Genomic DNA, 14,921 nt, shown 5'->3' on the forward strand with positions numbered 1-14,921 from the left:
CGGGCTGATCTGTGAACGTCCACGTATCTACAACTAGAAGACCGACCGGTGAATGAATGAATGGTGTTTTGTCCACATGGCGTTAGAACGGTTATAAGTCTTCTAAATGGTCCAAGGGACTCCGTGGGCCTTTACAGGTACCGTCCAGCAGGGGGCAGCGTTCCCCCTCCGTGCACAGCTGGGCTTCCAGACAATCATGTTGTTTCCAGAGGCAGAAAATAAAAATAAAACATCCCCGCAGGAGGAACATGTGTGGAAAGATGGTGGATTTAGATCTTCAATGGTCCCTTGTTTTCACGGCCGACGAGACCGCAGGCCCTGCAGAGTGTGACACAGTCAGAAGCCGTTGCCCTCAGAGACCAAAATTTTGCTTTCGCAATTGGTTCCAGACGCACGCAGCAACCGCTCGCAGGAAATGATCAAACTCTCCGATGCGCTGATCGTCCGGTGCGTCTGGAGACGCCACCAGATGAGCCTCCATGGTCAGCGGTTTCGGTCTGTCTTGACGCAAACGGAGTTTTAACCAGCAATGAACTCACACACATCTGAGACGCAACATGTGGCCTCTCTGGGTTTTTTTTTTTTTTATTCACCCATTTATCCAAACATCTGCCTATGCTTCAGGAGTCCATCCCATATTGTCAACTTACACCATAGAAGAGTATTGCACCAATGCTACGTCAGTAACAGTAAACACATTGAGGTTAAAGCCACTATGTGCAGAATACAAAAGATATCAACATGGGCGCCCTCTCTGGTTGTGTCACACACACACACACACACACGCACACACACACACACACACCGTTCAAACCCACCGTTATATTAGATCGAAATATGCTAAAATCTGAATTTACATGGACTTTTAAAAGGCGGTTCACAGCAGCGCAAAGGGTCGCGGCATCGCCGCTCGACGTCTACGAGAGGACGCGAGTTCGCTCGAACTGGTGACGACGTAGCGAGCGTTCACTCCCTGACCTGGGAGAGGGTGAGATGTTACCATACCAACAAGCTCAGAAGGGCTTATCTCATTTGGCCTGCATCCGCTGTGAAGATACGCAAGATAATGCGGTCCAGTGTCTCTTGTGAGCGGCGTGATCGGTGACCGCAGCTACTTTCTACAGTGCGGCTAACGCTCGGGGGAAGGCAGCGCCGCCTCGCTGTACCCGTCGGCCCGGGCCGAGCCGTGACAACACGGCGGGCGGTGGAGCTTCATCCAAACGTTCAAGATACTCTGGGGGATTCTAATGACGATTGCTGGGTGGAGGAGCCGCGGCGGCTCGCCGCAGGAGTAAGCACAGCTGTCGGCGGTTACTAAGTGGTTTCATCGATTGCTTTATCAGGAAATGAGCCCGGTCGGGTCCACAAATGTTTAATGAGCTTTTCGGCATGTTTTTATCTGCTTCGCCTACATATCCGGGTCGCGCTTGTCAACGCGCAGACCAGGATACTTGTATTCTCCCGCCGAGCGAGCGGTCCATCCGGGCGACGTACACCCTCGTCGCACCAATCGGTTCCATGGTGGATGAGCTACCGCTACGGTCCTCAAATGAGCAAATTGTGTTTTTCTAGCAGAAATCAATCGGATGTTGAGGCTCAAGTGACCTGCGAATGAACAGCGGCTCGACAGGTCAGTGCTGAAAGTGAAGTAAAGGCCCCTCATCCAAAATGACATCATCACATCGTCAGCGTAGAATGACACATGGAAATCTAAAAGTCCGAGCTGAGGACGTTCGAGCGCGTCTCCGTGCCGACGTGTAATCCTCAGAGGGCTTTCGTCGGAAGGACCGTCGACCGTTTCCCGCTAAGTCCCGAGCCGGCGCCGGGAGTTCAGCCAAAGACAGCGGGGCGAAGGTCACACGTCATCGTCGTCGTCCTGGTTCCGCCTCGGCTTCCGCTCTTGACTCTGTCCTCTCTGGCTGCCCCTTTGAGGGAGGCGACCCACCGGATCCTGGCAGAGCACATACTGTTTCCAGATCTTTCGGAAAGCGGTGCGAAATTTCTTGATGCGGAAGGCGTAAACGATGGGATTCACGGCCGAGTTGCCGTGAGTGAGGATGATGGCGATGTAGAGGAGGAACATCGGCTTCTCGCTGTCCGGGCAAAACAGGGTGATGCAGTTGAGGATGTGAAGAGGCAGCCAGCTCGCCGCGAACAGGAAGAGGACAAGCGCCAGGGACTTGGCCAGCTTGAGTTCTTTGCCAAAGTATCGGCTGGGATCCGTGTGTTTCACTGTCACCTGCAGGAGATGAAGGAGAAGATCATCAAACGCTGATGTCGGCTGGTGAGACCTGACCGGGTCAGTGCGGTCAACCCACCACCGGGCGGCGGTAAACAACCCTTGCGCCTTGACACTCCTGGACCAGGTGACCCTGCGGGACCCCTCTTGGCCCAGGCACCCCGCCTCACCCCGAGGTATCTCTCGTTAGCCTCGAGGCTCACGGTTTTGCGGCGGAAACTTTCCCTTAACAAGCCCTGCCTTCGTCTTCAGGGCGGCACAAGCGGAACCGAGTCCAAGCCGAGGCGTCTCAAGGGGTTTCTCCAGGTGGCCGATGAGGCCCAAGAATTGAATCGGCGCTCCACAAGCCTCCCGACGCAGAGCGCCGCACTGCCGCATCCCTCTCGCTCAAAAATACATCACAATACCCAGAGCTGAGACGTCCACAGCTATCGTAGAGCTGTCTGATCTGACGGGAAACACTCTAAGACGTTACAAAGCAAGCGACAACCCTTGAAGATGGTCATCCAGGAGGCTCCCAGTTGGGAGCAACTCACCCACTGCATGCACTTTGACCGCTTCCTTGCAAGATGTAGATCTTGAAAAGTCCCTTTCAATCCAGAAGGTCCGAGTGTTTCCGGGCTGAGACCCCTTGTTTCCTCCCTGCTCGAACACCTGCCTCGACACCGCAAGACAATTGTGCCACTGATATTCCCTGGCCGGATGAATAGCACTCGAGGTCAGAGCAGGTTGCTATTTCTACTCAAAGGTGCCCGTTTGTTCCTTTTCAAGCCGCCTAGACAGTCGATCGGTGTCGGCCTCCAGCAGATTCACCTGCTTTATCAGACGGGAGCTGGTGGTCCGACCCGGACGCCGTCGTACCGAGCGTTTCAGCCGCACAGCGGCCATGATTTTTGGCTCAAAAAGCTTGAGAACAACAACGGAGCGCAAACTGCTCGTCACGAGGAGCCCGAAACCACAGCGGAGGGAGGGGATGATCGTCACAGTCGTGCCGAGACAGTTAGGCAACATCTGGCACCGGCTCTGCAGACATGACTCCAAACGGAGCATTTCAAACAAAAACGTTAGTTATGCCGTAAATCCTCCACAAAAGGGATAAGAATATAAACACCAGCAAAGGCCTCGACACATAAAACGGTCCCCACGGCAGCTGTTCGGGGAAAACGCCACGGATCGCCTGATCCTGCGTCGGCGAGAACGGTAACGGCGGCCGCGTCTCAGACACAAAGCAGCTCCCCGGGGTTAGCAAAGGTTTGCTGTAAACATTAGTGACACGTGTCGTCTCTTGAGAAGCCTCGTGTTGACATCTGAGCTACGTGACCCGTCCAGAGACGACGGGAGTCCGCCACGGTGGTTGACGCCGTTAGCTTCCTCCGCGGCCTCTGGGTCGCTGGCACGGTTCGCTCCCAGGTGTGTTTAGCTTCTCCGCTCCTGGATCAGATCCCCAGAGCTAGCAGCACCTTGGATCTTTGCAATGTAGTTAAAATCTGCAAATCCGCGCTCAGCTTAGTTGTGTTTTGTCAGCTGTGTGCGCTAAGACGTTTGCTTCTGTTGCTTCTGCGAGCGGAGCGCACGGAGTGCACGTGTCCTCCGTGAGGACGAGCACAGCCTCACCTTTTTGTTGAGCTGCTTGTGGATCATGTAGAAGATCTCCACGTAGATGGCCAGCATGAGGAGCAGGGGCGGCAGCACCCAGCCGAAGAAGTTGAAGTAGACCATGTAGTCCATGCTGATGACGTTCTCGAACCGACAGATCACCAGGAGGTCGTCTGTGGGGAACGACCCGTTGTCACGGAGACGCTGAAGGTTGTTCCAGCCCAACATGGGCGTCAGGCCCACGATGATGGACACCAGCCAGCACAGCAACACAGCCATGCCTGCCCTCCGAGGGGTCACCACCCTCTTGTAGCTATGACAACAAGGAAGGAGAAGAGTGTTGAGCGAAGCTGCCGGCGGACCGAAGCGCCGCCATCGTTTCAGTGCCGCCGATTCTTAGATTCTCCGAACCTTCAAACACACCTCATGGTCTCACAGCGAATGTTGACGACCTGTTTGTAGCGCAAGTCTGGAGGACAACGTGCAGGATTAGCGTTCAGCGTCAGGGGAGCCCGGTCGGCGCATCTTAGCGTAGCGTTTAGCTTTCAGCCGTGGGGGGGACAAGGGTCACGCATGATGATTATCCGAAACCGAACCGCTCGAGGCCTTCGGCGTCCCCCTTCTCCGAGAGACGGCCCGACGAGGTTCAACCGCCTCAACGGAGTGACGACCGATCTCTCTGGAGAAGCGCTGCGTTGACATGTATGCATGTTAGCCGTTAGCGGGTGGATGCCTTTTCTGCTGTTTCTGCGGGACTTCTCAGCATCCCACCTTCGCAAAGAGGCCGCTGGATTTGTGCCGCGGTTATTTATAAGGGTTGCGTCACCATGAGCTGCTCCTGCTTCCGCTGGGGTTCGTTGGAGGGCGTGTCCGGTTCTCCGATCCCTCGCCTTGGGTTTTCCAGGAGGCGGACGGGCTTGATGCTCCGAGGTGCTCGGCAGCCGACGGGACACACTACTGTACATCAAGCATGACCGATGGAGAGTGTGTGCACGGTGGCGCAGTCAGAAGACGTCGGTCCACGGGTGGATTCCCACAGGGTGCCTTTCTGTGCTGAGTCTCCATGTTCCTCCAGGTTCCTCCGGGTTCTCCGGGTTCCTCCCGCAGTCCAAATCCAACGCTGCGATGATAATGACAGCGAAAGGGAAGCAGGACAGTGTGACGTTCTCGTAAGCTTCTCTTCTGCAGTCAACTGGAATGACTCGTCCTGGAAGGTCAGCAGTTTGTCCAGTGAGCTCCTGCAGGTCAGTGACCAGCGGCTGGTTGGAGATGCGAGGTGTCGACACTTCTCATGGGTGGAGAAGTTCAGTCCAGTTTCCAGACCGACCTGCAAAAGGCGTTCCCCTGATGTATCTTCACCGCTGGCCATGATGACAGTAAGGCTGCTGCCAGTCATGGACCTCCTGTGTCTCGTGATGGAGTCGCTGCCACTTGTGCTCTCACACACACTGGTCCAGCATCTTCTGAGAGAAGCGTCGAAGTGGAGGTTGCTCCACATCCTCGGGATCAGGCTCAGAAGGGCTCAATGATCGGTGGTTCTTTCGTCGCCGTGTGTTCCGGTGCCTCCTGGAACATCTCAGCGAAGCTCTGGTCCAGCCAGAACCTCTGGAGATTCGGGCAGATGCGAGCAGCCTGGCGGCGGGCAGGGTCACCTCCGGAGCCTCCAACGGAGATAAACAAACAGAGGGGCTCCGGAAGCTCATTGATCCTCGCGGATCGCCGAGTCTCGCCGAGAGATTTGAATCCGCATTTTCCAAAACATCGAGAGAGCGGACGAGCGATCGCTTGCCGCCGTAACGAGACACCGGCTCATTAAACCCTCGCCATCTCACTTGAGGTTCTGTGAGAGTAACATCCAATGTGGTGGCCTTCGCTTCTCCAGATGATCAGACGGTGAGGTCAGTCGTGCGTTCAGACATGGTAGTTCTACCTGACCTGACCTGCCGCTTTGACCCGGACGGAAACTTCTGGAGGTGCCGAGCGCGGCGTTCCAGTCCTTCCAGCTCGCTCAGAATCTTTGTCGGGTGTTGTGAGGAGTTCAGATGTTCCTCTGGTCTGGTGTCTGCGTCACGTCCCGGTAACCGTTGGTGACCGGGGCCTCAGGAATTACGCAACCCGAGATGCAGCCACCGTGAGATGATGGAGCAGGCATGCGTTCCCTGACAGCGGCTTCCACGGCGCCTCCTCGCCGGCAAAGAGTGGGGAAGTCGGGCTTTCCGATGTTTGCAGGAGAATGTCTGTGTTTGGACGGCGGAGTTGAAGAGGATACACACACACACACACACACACACACACACACACACACACACCGGTCTGATCTGCACCGTGGGGTGATGAGTCACCACGGAGGGCTTCTGGGTCTCCGTGGCTCCCCTTGGATCCAAGGGCACTTGGCTCGGTTGCGGGTAAAAGTTACCCGCCGGACACGCAAGTGATCTGACCGAGTCGGTCCCCGCGGGAGGATCCACGCAGCTCCACGCGGAGCCGCGCCGCCCCCCCCCCCTTCCCGCCCGGCGGTGCGGACACGGAGGACGGTGCGGTCCACCCGCGGCGTGGGCCTACCTCATGGGGATCTTCACCCGCAGGTAGCGGTCGATGGCGATGGCCAGCAGGGCCAGGATGGAACTTTGCGTGAGGACGAGCACGGCGCAGGCGAGCAGCAGGCAGCCGTAGAAGTGCGTCCGGAGCCCGATGCTGATGGTGATGGCGAGCGGGATGACGAGCGCGCCCACCGCAATGTCAGCCAAGGCCAGAGACACGATGAAGCAGAAGGTGGTGTCCCGCAGGGAGCGGTTGATGCGCACCGCCCAGACCACCATCACGTTCCCGACCACCGAGGAGAGCGCGATCACCACCTCCATGCAGATGTACAGGGCTTGGGAGGAGGGCAGCGCCGACGGCATGGCTGGCGGCGGCGCGGGGACCGGGGACCGGGGACCGGGACCGGGACGCGCAGACTCACATCGCGCGGCTGACGCGTAAAGGGGGTCTGGAGGGGCGGCCGCCGGCGTGCGGGACGTCCTGCCGGCTTCTGACGCCGAGCGGGACGCGGAGCCTTTTCAGCGCTCGCGGAAGGAGGGGGAGGAGGAGGGGGGGGCGTGGGGGGGGGCGTGGGGAGGCGTTAACTCTTTCACGCTTCCTACCAAAGTCCGTGGGCCGACCCGCTCCTCAGTGTGTGAGCGTGCGTGTGAACGGGTCCATCACAACCGCCGTCAAAGACGAAGGAAAGACCAGACACGCACCGTTCACCCTCTCATGCACATTAATATGGACACACAACTATTCACCCTCTCATTCACGCGTCACGCAGAAACACACACATTCACCCTCTCATTCACACAGTTCTTGTCTCGTTCACACGTCACAGACACACACCATTTACCCTCTCATTCACATGCAACATGGACACACAACTATTCACCGTTTCATTCACACATTACAAAGACACACAACCATTCACCCCCTCATTCATGCATCACACAGAGACACACACACCCTCTCATTCACCTGTCGCATAGAAACACTAAACATTCACCCTCTTATTTACATGTAATATGGACACACGACTATTCACCGTTTCATTCACTCGTCACAAAGACACACACCATTCACCCTCTCATTCACATGTCATATGGACACACAACTATTCACGCGTCACACAGGGACACACACCATTCACCCTCTCATTCACACGTCACACAGGGACACACACCGTTCACCCTCTCATTCACACGTCACACAGGGACACACACCGTTCACCCTCTCATTCACACGTCACACAGGGACACACACCGTTCACCCTCTCATTCACATGTAATATGGACACACAACTATTCACCCTTTCATTCACACGTCACAAAGACGCACAACCGTTCACCCTCTCATTCACACATTTCTTGTCTCGTTCACACGTCACAGACACACACACCATTCACCCTCTCATTCACATGTAATATGGAGACGTGACCGTTCACCACGTTATTCAGGCATGACATGGAGACACACATCATTCACCCTCTCATTCACATGTCATGCAGAAATATTAAACCATTCACATTCCATGAGGAGATGTAAAGCACTTGCACCTTCCCTGGAGACCCAGGGTCTGCACTGAAGGGGCCTGTGGAGCGCAGAGCGTGGTGGAACCCTCCACGTGAGAAGGTGTCTTCTTGTGAGGTGGAACAGAGATTGCACGGTTCACGCGTGAGGCGTTTCCAACGACAGCGACGCGCAGGTTTCCGTCCCTCCCTGCTTAGAGGGCAGATGTTCATCCGCTGGCAGGCAGGACAAGGTCCACCTGGGCCGCCTTGCCTCCAACATCTCCGCTTCTCTGGAGGACCTTCTGTGGTGGACGGGTTCATATGGACACCGACTCACTGCACTTATTATTTAAGAGTCTTTCCTCCAGCCAGATAACAAATGATTTATTTACTCTCTCTCTCTCTCTCTCTCTCTCTCTCTCTCTCACACACACACACACACACACACACACACACACACACACACACACACACACACACACACACACACACCCTGTGTGATGTCTGGAAAATCTGAGCTTTCATGGATGTTAAAGTTCTGGCCCTCTAATGTGGTTAAAGCTTCTGCTTGCAGCTGCTGGTCTGTTAGGTGTGTGAATGTTTGCGTGTCTGCATGTGTGATTGGTCCAGGGGGAACCCGGCCTCTCGGCCAATCACAGGACAGGCTCCAGCACGCCACGACCCTGAAGGGCAGGAGAAGCGGTGGAGATGAATGGATGAGATCACCAGACACAGGAGGTCTGCTCTGCCGTCACGCTTTGGTTTGGGCTTTTTGTCTGTTCGTCTGGGTACGTCCAATCAGGACAACCAGCAGCAGGCGGGTTTCTAACCTGCAGGTCCTGGCTTTGGGGTGGTCCTCAGGGACCGGACCTGCAGGTCCTGGCTCTGAGGTGGTCCTCGGGGACTGGAACCTGCAGGTCCTGGCTTTGGGGTGGTCCTCAGGGACTGGAAGCTGCAGGTCCTGGCTCTGAGGTGGTCCTCAGGGACTGGAAGCTGCAGGTCCTGGCTCTGAGGTGGTCCTCAGGGACTGGAACCTGCAGGTCCTGGCTCTGAGGTGGTCCTCAGGGACTCTGCTCTGACGCTGAGCAGGACATTGCTGATGAATGAAGCTCAATCCTTTATTCACAATATTTGGCTTCTTATCTTAAAAGCTAAATGCCTCCATGTCGCCACATCCCGCATCTGAGAATCCAGTGTAGAACAAAGAACTTGTGTTACACACACACACACACACACACACACACACACACACACAGATGGCTGAAGGTTCTCTGTCCGTTCATTTGTGTCCACACACTTCCTGGATGTTCACGTCTGAAGGTTATTCTGGGCTGGATGGCTCCATGAGAACGGCCACGTCACGATTCGAGATAAAATTCCTCCGATGAAAGTTACGGCCAATCGAAGGCTCGCGTCTCCGAAATCGTCCGACCTTTTCCCCCGTGACCTCGGGCCAGACTTTTAAGTATCTATAAATACTCATCCCGCCGATGTACGAGGAAGTGATGCCGGGCGTCTCTGACTCACAGCTGGACGATGATCTGCGAGATCTTCCACACATCTGATGAAAGAAGGAAAGGGTGAGTGTTTCTGCTCTTCCAGAGAAATGTGACTATTTGAGAGCGCCTGAATATAAGCCGCACCCACTAAATCACAAAAGAAAATAATAATCGTATCCATAGAGGCCGCAACGCTTGAGCTGTTCTTTCTCTAAATGTAATATATATATACTGCTCCAAAAATAAAGGGAACACTTGAACAACACAATGTAACTCCAAGTCAATCCCACTTGTGTGAAATCATAGTGTCCACTCAGGAAGCAACACACATTCATTTGGACTTGTTTTAAGGACATTACATCAAAGTTGGATCAGCCTGGAGTTTGTTTTTACACTTTAATTTGGAGTGTGATTCCTAATCCAGACCTCCATGGGTTGATACAATTGATTTCCATTGATCGTTTTGGTGTGATTTTGTTGTCAGCACATTCAACTGTGTAAAGAGCAAAGTATTTCATAAGAATATTTCATTCATTTAGATCTAGGATGTGTTTTTTTAAGTGTTCCCTTTATTTTTTTGAGCAGTGTATATGTACTGGAAATTAAAAAATACAGGAGCCGACCAGGAAATCTCCATGTTTATCCTGCGCAGTAAAACCACCGGAGAGGTCTTCAGCGTCGGGATGAAACAGCCTCGGAATTCCTCCGTCACACACTTCCTTAGTCATTGTCGCTCTCACTGTCACTTGTGTGAAGCACACATGTGTGTGTGTGTGTGTGTGTGTGTGTGTGTGTGTTCTGCACCATCTGTGTCATGTTGATTGTGAGGAGTATTGAAATGTTAGTAGGTGTGTGTGTGTGTGTGTGTGTGTGTGTGTGTGTGTGCGCGCCCAGGATGGAGGCTCCTGTCACATCAGGATTCTGCGGAGGCGGCTGGAGTTGTTTTGTTAGCGGCGACGGGACGGCGAGCGTCGAGAATGCAAAGTCCACACGGCGGTGAGGCGTTCGGGCGGAACGAGCGCGGCGGCGGTTCGGTGCAGATGGAGGACGGCGGCGTCCTTCTGGAAGAACCCGGAAAGCTCTCAGCTCAGCGCTCATCTTAGCCAGCGCAGCTTTGAGGAGAGGCGGCTGCTTCCCAGACCCGAGGACTCCTGAAGGTCCTCACGGTGAATTCTCGTCACGACGGCCGGACTTGGATTTGCTCGCTGGAAGACCTCGTCCTCGAGGTTCCTTCACTTGGAAAAGAATGACGAAGCCTCTGGAATGAGAGGTGAAACTTCTTCCGGCGAAGAAATCCAAGTCCAATCGCCGCGACAAGAAGATTTGAACGAGAACAAAGAGCTTGCGGGGTCCATAAATCTCCTGCGTGTGGTTGGATCCGGGCTCGGTCTGGTCCTGGTCAGGGTGGTGAGATCTGCAGCGACGCCCGCGGAGCTCCATCGTTCAGCCAGGAGACGTGCGGCTCCTCATGGAGCCTCTGCGCTCCAGAATACAAGGAGGCCATTGTTGAGCGGCACATTATGAGCGCTCCTCATAATGTGCAGCCGGTCGGATCCAGAGCCCGACGGGAGAAGCTTTGCTTCAAACAGCAAAGCTATGTTGCTTATTTGTGTTTGGATACAGTTTGGTGTCGGACCTCAGGCACTCCGGACGAGAACCTCAGAACCTCAGAGCTTCAGAGCTTCAGAGCTTCAGAGCCTGGCAGGCTCTGGGGATCTGCCAGGCGACGCAGACCTCTGACGTGGAACCCATCTGGATTTTATTGTTATGATTAATATTCAGGGAAATCAATTCATGTTCTCTTAAAACACCATCTGACGTAATCGCATGCTATTGAGATACTCTGTGCGTGTGTGTGTGTGTGTGTGTGTGTGTGTGTGTGAGTCCTCTTCTTTTCCCTTGGGATTCTCCCCTCAGGGACCACAGTCGATCTCCAGCCTCCATCCAACCCTTTCTTCTCGCATCCTTGAACCTCCTCTCTGGTCTTCTTCTAGACCTCCTCCAACTTGGGCGTCCTTCTACCCAGATCTCCTCCATCCCTCTTCTGTCCACGTCCAAACCACCTCAGTGTGACTTTATCCCCAGAACATCTACCGTGTGCTGACCGCTGGTCCCTCCATGTTCTCCGTGCACAGCAAATCTGTGCTGCGCATGAAATAAAATCCAAGCTGAAGAGGAACCTCCACATCTCCATCGCTCCACCTTTCCCTCCCGGCTTCTCCACCACGCCTGCTCTTCACCTCCATCTTCTCCACCTTTCCTTTCATTCTGGCTGGACACTTTCCTCCTGTTTCTTCACCTCTTCTCGGCCCTCGTCCACCTTCTCCATCTCCTCCGCCTGTATCCTCACCGTTCTTCTCGGGTTCCTCTCACCCACACACCTTCTACTTCATGATAGACCGCAGTGTCGTCTGCGAAGAAAATCGTCCGAGCCGACGGGACGACCTCCGTCCTCCGTCGAATCCACGTTATTTCTTTAAAAAATCAGTGAATTGCGATCTTCGATCTTCGTTCCTCAGAGAACATCATCGCAGCTCTCGTCCAAAGCCGAGGAGAAAAAGTCAGAACTTTTGCGGCCGAAGCTCCAGATTGTCCTCGGCCCTCCTGGTCAGGGGAACCTTCTCGCTGCTTCTTTTATCCGGTGGACGACTTTGGCGAAATAGGCGCGTTGTTTTTCCAGCTTAGCTAGCAAAGCTTCCGGTCGTCTGGTCTCAAAACGGTGATCCTCGAACGCTTGGCTTCACCTCCGAGTTTGGAGTCGTCCACGAGTCCTCCAACGCTCTGCGTTCACATCCACCTCCCGTTCTCCAGCTGGAGGCGGACATTTTGCAGGTCTCGCATACACTTAGATCCGATCGAATTGATTGATAGAATGGGTCGGTCAATGAGACGTCGGATGGGAATGAAGAGTATCTGTCCATGTTTGTGGATCTGAGCCGTGATTCGGTGTCTCCTCCCTCCTCCTCCTTCCAATGATGTTTCCAAGGCTTGAACCTTCATCTTCTCACCTTCTCTGCTTTCCCGCGAGGTTTTTCTCGCTATTCGTTCCTCGGAATGAATCGCCGCGAGTCTCATCCGATAGATTTGATCGATGCCGCCTCTCGCCGGTCGTCCGCGTCATGTAATAGATTCCACCGCAGAGGGATTCTCAGGAACATCAGCGCAGAGCGGACTGGTTTTGGGGTCGGGAGATGTTTTGCTTGCGATAGAGAGACTTTTTCCTGCGAGGGACCGATAACTTTTCCCTTCTCTGAGGGTTTGTAACAAAAAGCATGTCGATGGCAGACGTGTGAAAACATCAACACTTATTGTTTGTCAGAACATCAGATGTTGCCCTTCTGGGTAACTTCTGAGGGCCAAACCACTTTCAACTTGGGTTTTACTTATTTTATTGCCTGTTTATAGATTGTATAGTTATTTTATTGCCTATTTGTGTGTATTATATGTATATTTGTACAGTTTTATATTTGAATTGTCTTCCCAGGACTACAGATGGAAATTAGCTATGAGCTACAATCTGGTACAAACATCTCCGCCTCGGTGCTTCATGTATTTGTACACTGTCTTAATAAACCTTTTAAACCAAAACTAAACTAAACTAAAAAGAACCAAAAATGAACCCTTTCTGGGATCTTGACAGGAGAAAAAAAACATCTGAAAATAAATAATAACATTATCAATGAAATAAATAATTACCTTTTCAAGTTTTTCACCGAGGAGCATTAACTTTCTTGTAGACGCACCTGTTTGCAGCCGTCGTGTCAAATCCACTGTGAAAACCAGGAAGCGAGCAGGCGACCAGTCTGACGGGACTCCAAACGTCTGGGCCGCTTGTCAAAGACGCTCGGGAGAATCTCCGGGACCGGGTTTGACGGCGCGGCGATCTGAGATCACGATCTCCTGGATCCAGAGCTGCTATATTTTGAGGATTAATGCAAACTTTGGCGTGTGAGTTCTGGTTCTCCTTCGGAAGTGGACGACGCAGCACCGACAAATAAATCCAAAAACGGACTTTCTGACCAATCGTCGCCAAGAACAACACTTCGGTGAAGGTCCCAAAAAGAAGGGGCCTGATTTTATCTCGCTAGCTTTCTCTCGCCACCTTCCGTCTGCCGCCTCTCCCTGCGGAAAGACCTGGACGTCCTTCTTCTCGGCCACTTGGTCCAGACCTTCTGGTCGAATCCTCTGTGGCGCTTCTCCGTCATCCGGGTCACGGTGAAGTCTTGTCAAAATCTCGTCGCCGTGGCAACTGGACTTGAATCTCCTCACTTGAAGAGGTTTCACCGTCCGGCTCATCCCGGAGGCTTCTTCAGTTCTGAAGGACCTGTAGTCCCTACAAGGTGACCCGGCGTGTGAAGATGGAACGGTGAACTTGTAGTTTCCGTGACGGACGCCATGAACCCGACCCGCCTGTCGGCTCCTCTCCGGGTTCCTCCGACGCCTCCAACGTCTCCTCCGCTTCGCCCGTCCGTCAATCTGAAGGACAATCCTCCGCCGCGCAAACACCAGGAGGTGGTGAAGATGAGGACGCGCTCACCAGTCTCAGATTATCTCAGCGAGGCCTGATGGGAAGCCCTCAGCGCTGGAGATCCACATCATCAGATAAGAAGCTCTGTCGGGGAGCTTCTGGATGCCGCCGTCGGCGTGATCCGCTCGCCGCCGGCCCGTCGGCGCCGTCTCCTCCTGATTTACAGCGGCGTCGCGACTCTTCATCCCCGGCGCCGTCGTAAGTCATCCGTCTTTCTCGAGAGGGAAAGGACAGGTTTGGACGTCCCAGAGCAGATGTTCTGGAGGAAGATTGATGGGCGACACTTCTTCCTCTTTCCCACGGCCGATGGAGTCGTCTGCTGGAGGTTCCTCCGGTGATTCACCATCTCCACCGCTCACCCTGGACTGGGTTCAATCACAGGGTCACATCTAGACAATGCATGTGTTTGGACTTTGGGAGGAACCCGGAGAACCCGGAGGAACCTCACGTGGACGAGGGGAGAACATGGAGATTCCACACCCGGGGGAATCCAACCGGGGACCTTCTGGCTGTGAGGAGGAAGCGCTATCTGCTGCTCCACTGTGTCGCCCCTCCTTTGACCTTTGCTCTTCTGGACGTTGAGAAGGTTGGACGTTCTGCCGAAAAGGAGTTGTCGCCGGGAAACTCGGTTTTTCAGTTTCGCTCCACAAACATCAAACCCAGTTTGTCCAAAGGGCTTCGCACCCTCAGAGGTGTGACGGCCTCACCTCAGGCGGGAAGACCTGCCCCCATAGCTCACTGTCAAATGTTGCTTCTGGAGCTCACGGCGGCGTGATGGTCGTCTCCTCCTCGCAGCCAGAAGGTCCCCGCTTGGATTCCCACGGGTGTGGAGCCTCCATGTTCTCCCCGTGTCTGGCAGGGGTTCCTCGGGGTTCTCCAGGTTCCTCACGCAGTCCAAACACGTGCGGGAGCGTCACCGGAGACCCTGCGTTGTCCAGACGTATGGATGAACCTACAGTAGAGAAGATATGAGGTCATCCTGGAGCAGTTGATGGGACTCCAGTGTAGACGGGATGGGA

At 54.1% G+C, this 14,921-nt stretch overlaps 1 protein-coding gene across 1 annotated transcript; it reads right to left on the bottom strand.

Annotated features, from left to right (window-relative positions):
• Positions 1-596: 596 nt before the first annotated feature.
• On the bottom strand, positions 597-6,822 carry LOC147222472 (adenosine receptor A1-like). The gene is made up of 3 exons (XM_086168777.1): positions 6,398-6,822; positions 3,854-4,148; positions 597-2,239 (listed from the first exon to the last, which is right to left on the bottom strand). Exons 1-3 carry the CDS (start codon positions 6,736-6,738, stop codon positions 1,856-1,858), a joined length of 1,020 nt encoding a protein of 339 aa, XP_086024903.1. The 5' UTR covers positions 6,739-6,822; the 3' UTR covers positions 597-1,855.
• Between the last annotated feature and the right edge of the window lie 8,099 nt (positions 6,823-14,921).

Source organism: Fistularia commersonii, chromosome 21 (genome assembly GCF_037954325.1).
Source record: "Fistularia commersonii isolate RoL2024-O1a breed Wild chromosome 21, RoL_Fcom_v1.0, whole genome shotgun sequence".
Classification (NCBI taxonomy): Eukaryota; Metazoa; Chordata; class Actinopteri; order Syngnathiformes; family Fistulariidae; genus Fistularia; species Fistularia commersonii.

Bases quoted from the DNA above. Each gene is read 5' to 3' on its own strand.
- LOC147222472 (XM_086168777.1), bottom strand. From the start codon at position 6,738: ATGCCGTCGGCGCTGCCCTCCTCCCAAGCCCTGTACATCTGCATGGAG. The intron at 4,149-6,397 runs GTAGGCCCACGC...TTGTTGTCATAG, and splicing joins CGGGTGAAGATCCCCATGAG to CTACAAGAGGGTGGTGACCC. The intron at 2,240-3,853 runs GTGAGGCTGTGC...CATCTCCTGCAG, and splicing joins ACAAGCAGCTCAACAAAAAG to GTGACAGTGAAACACACGGA.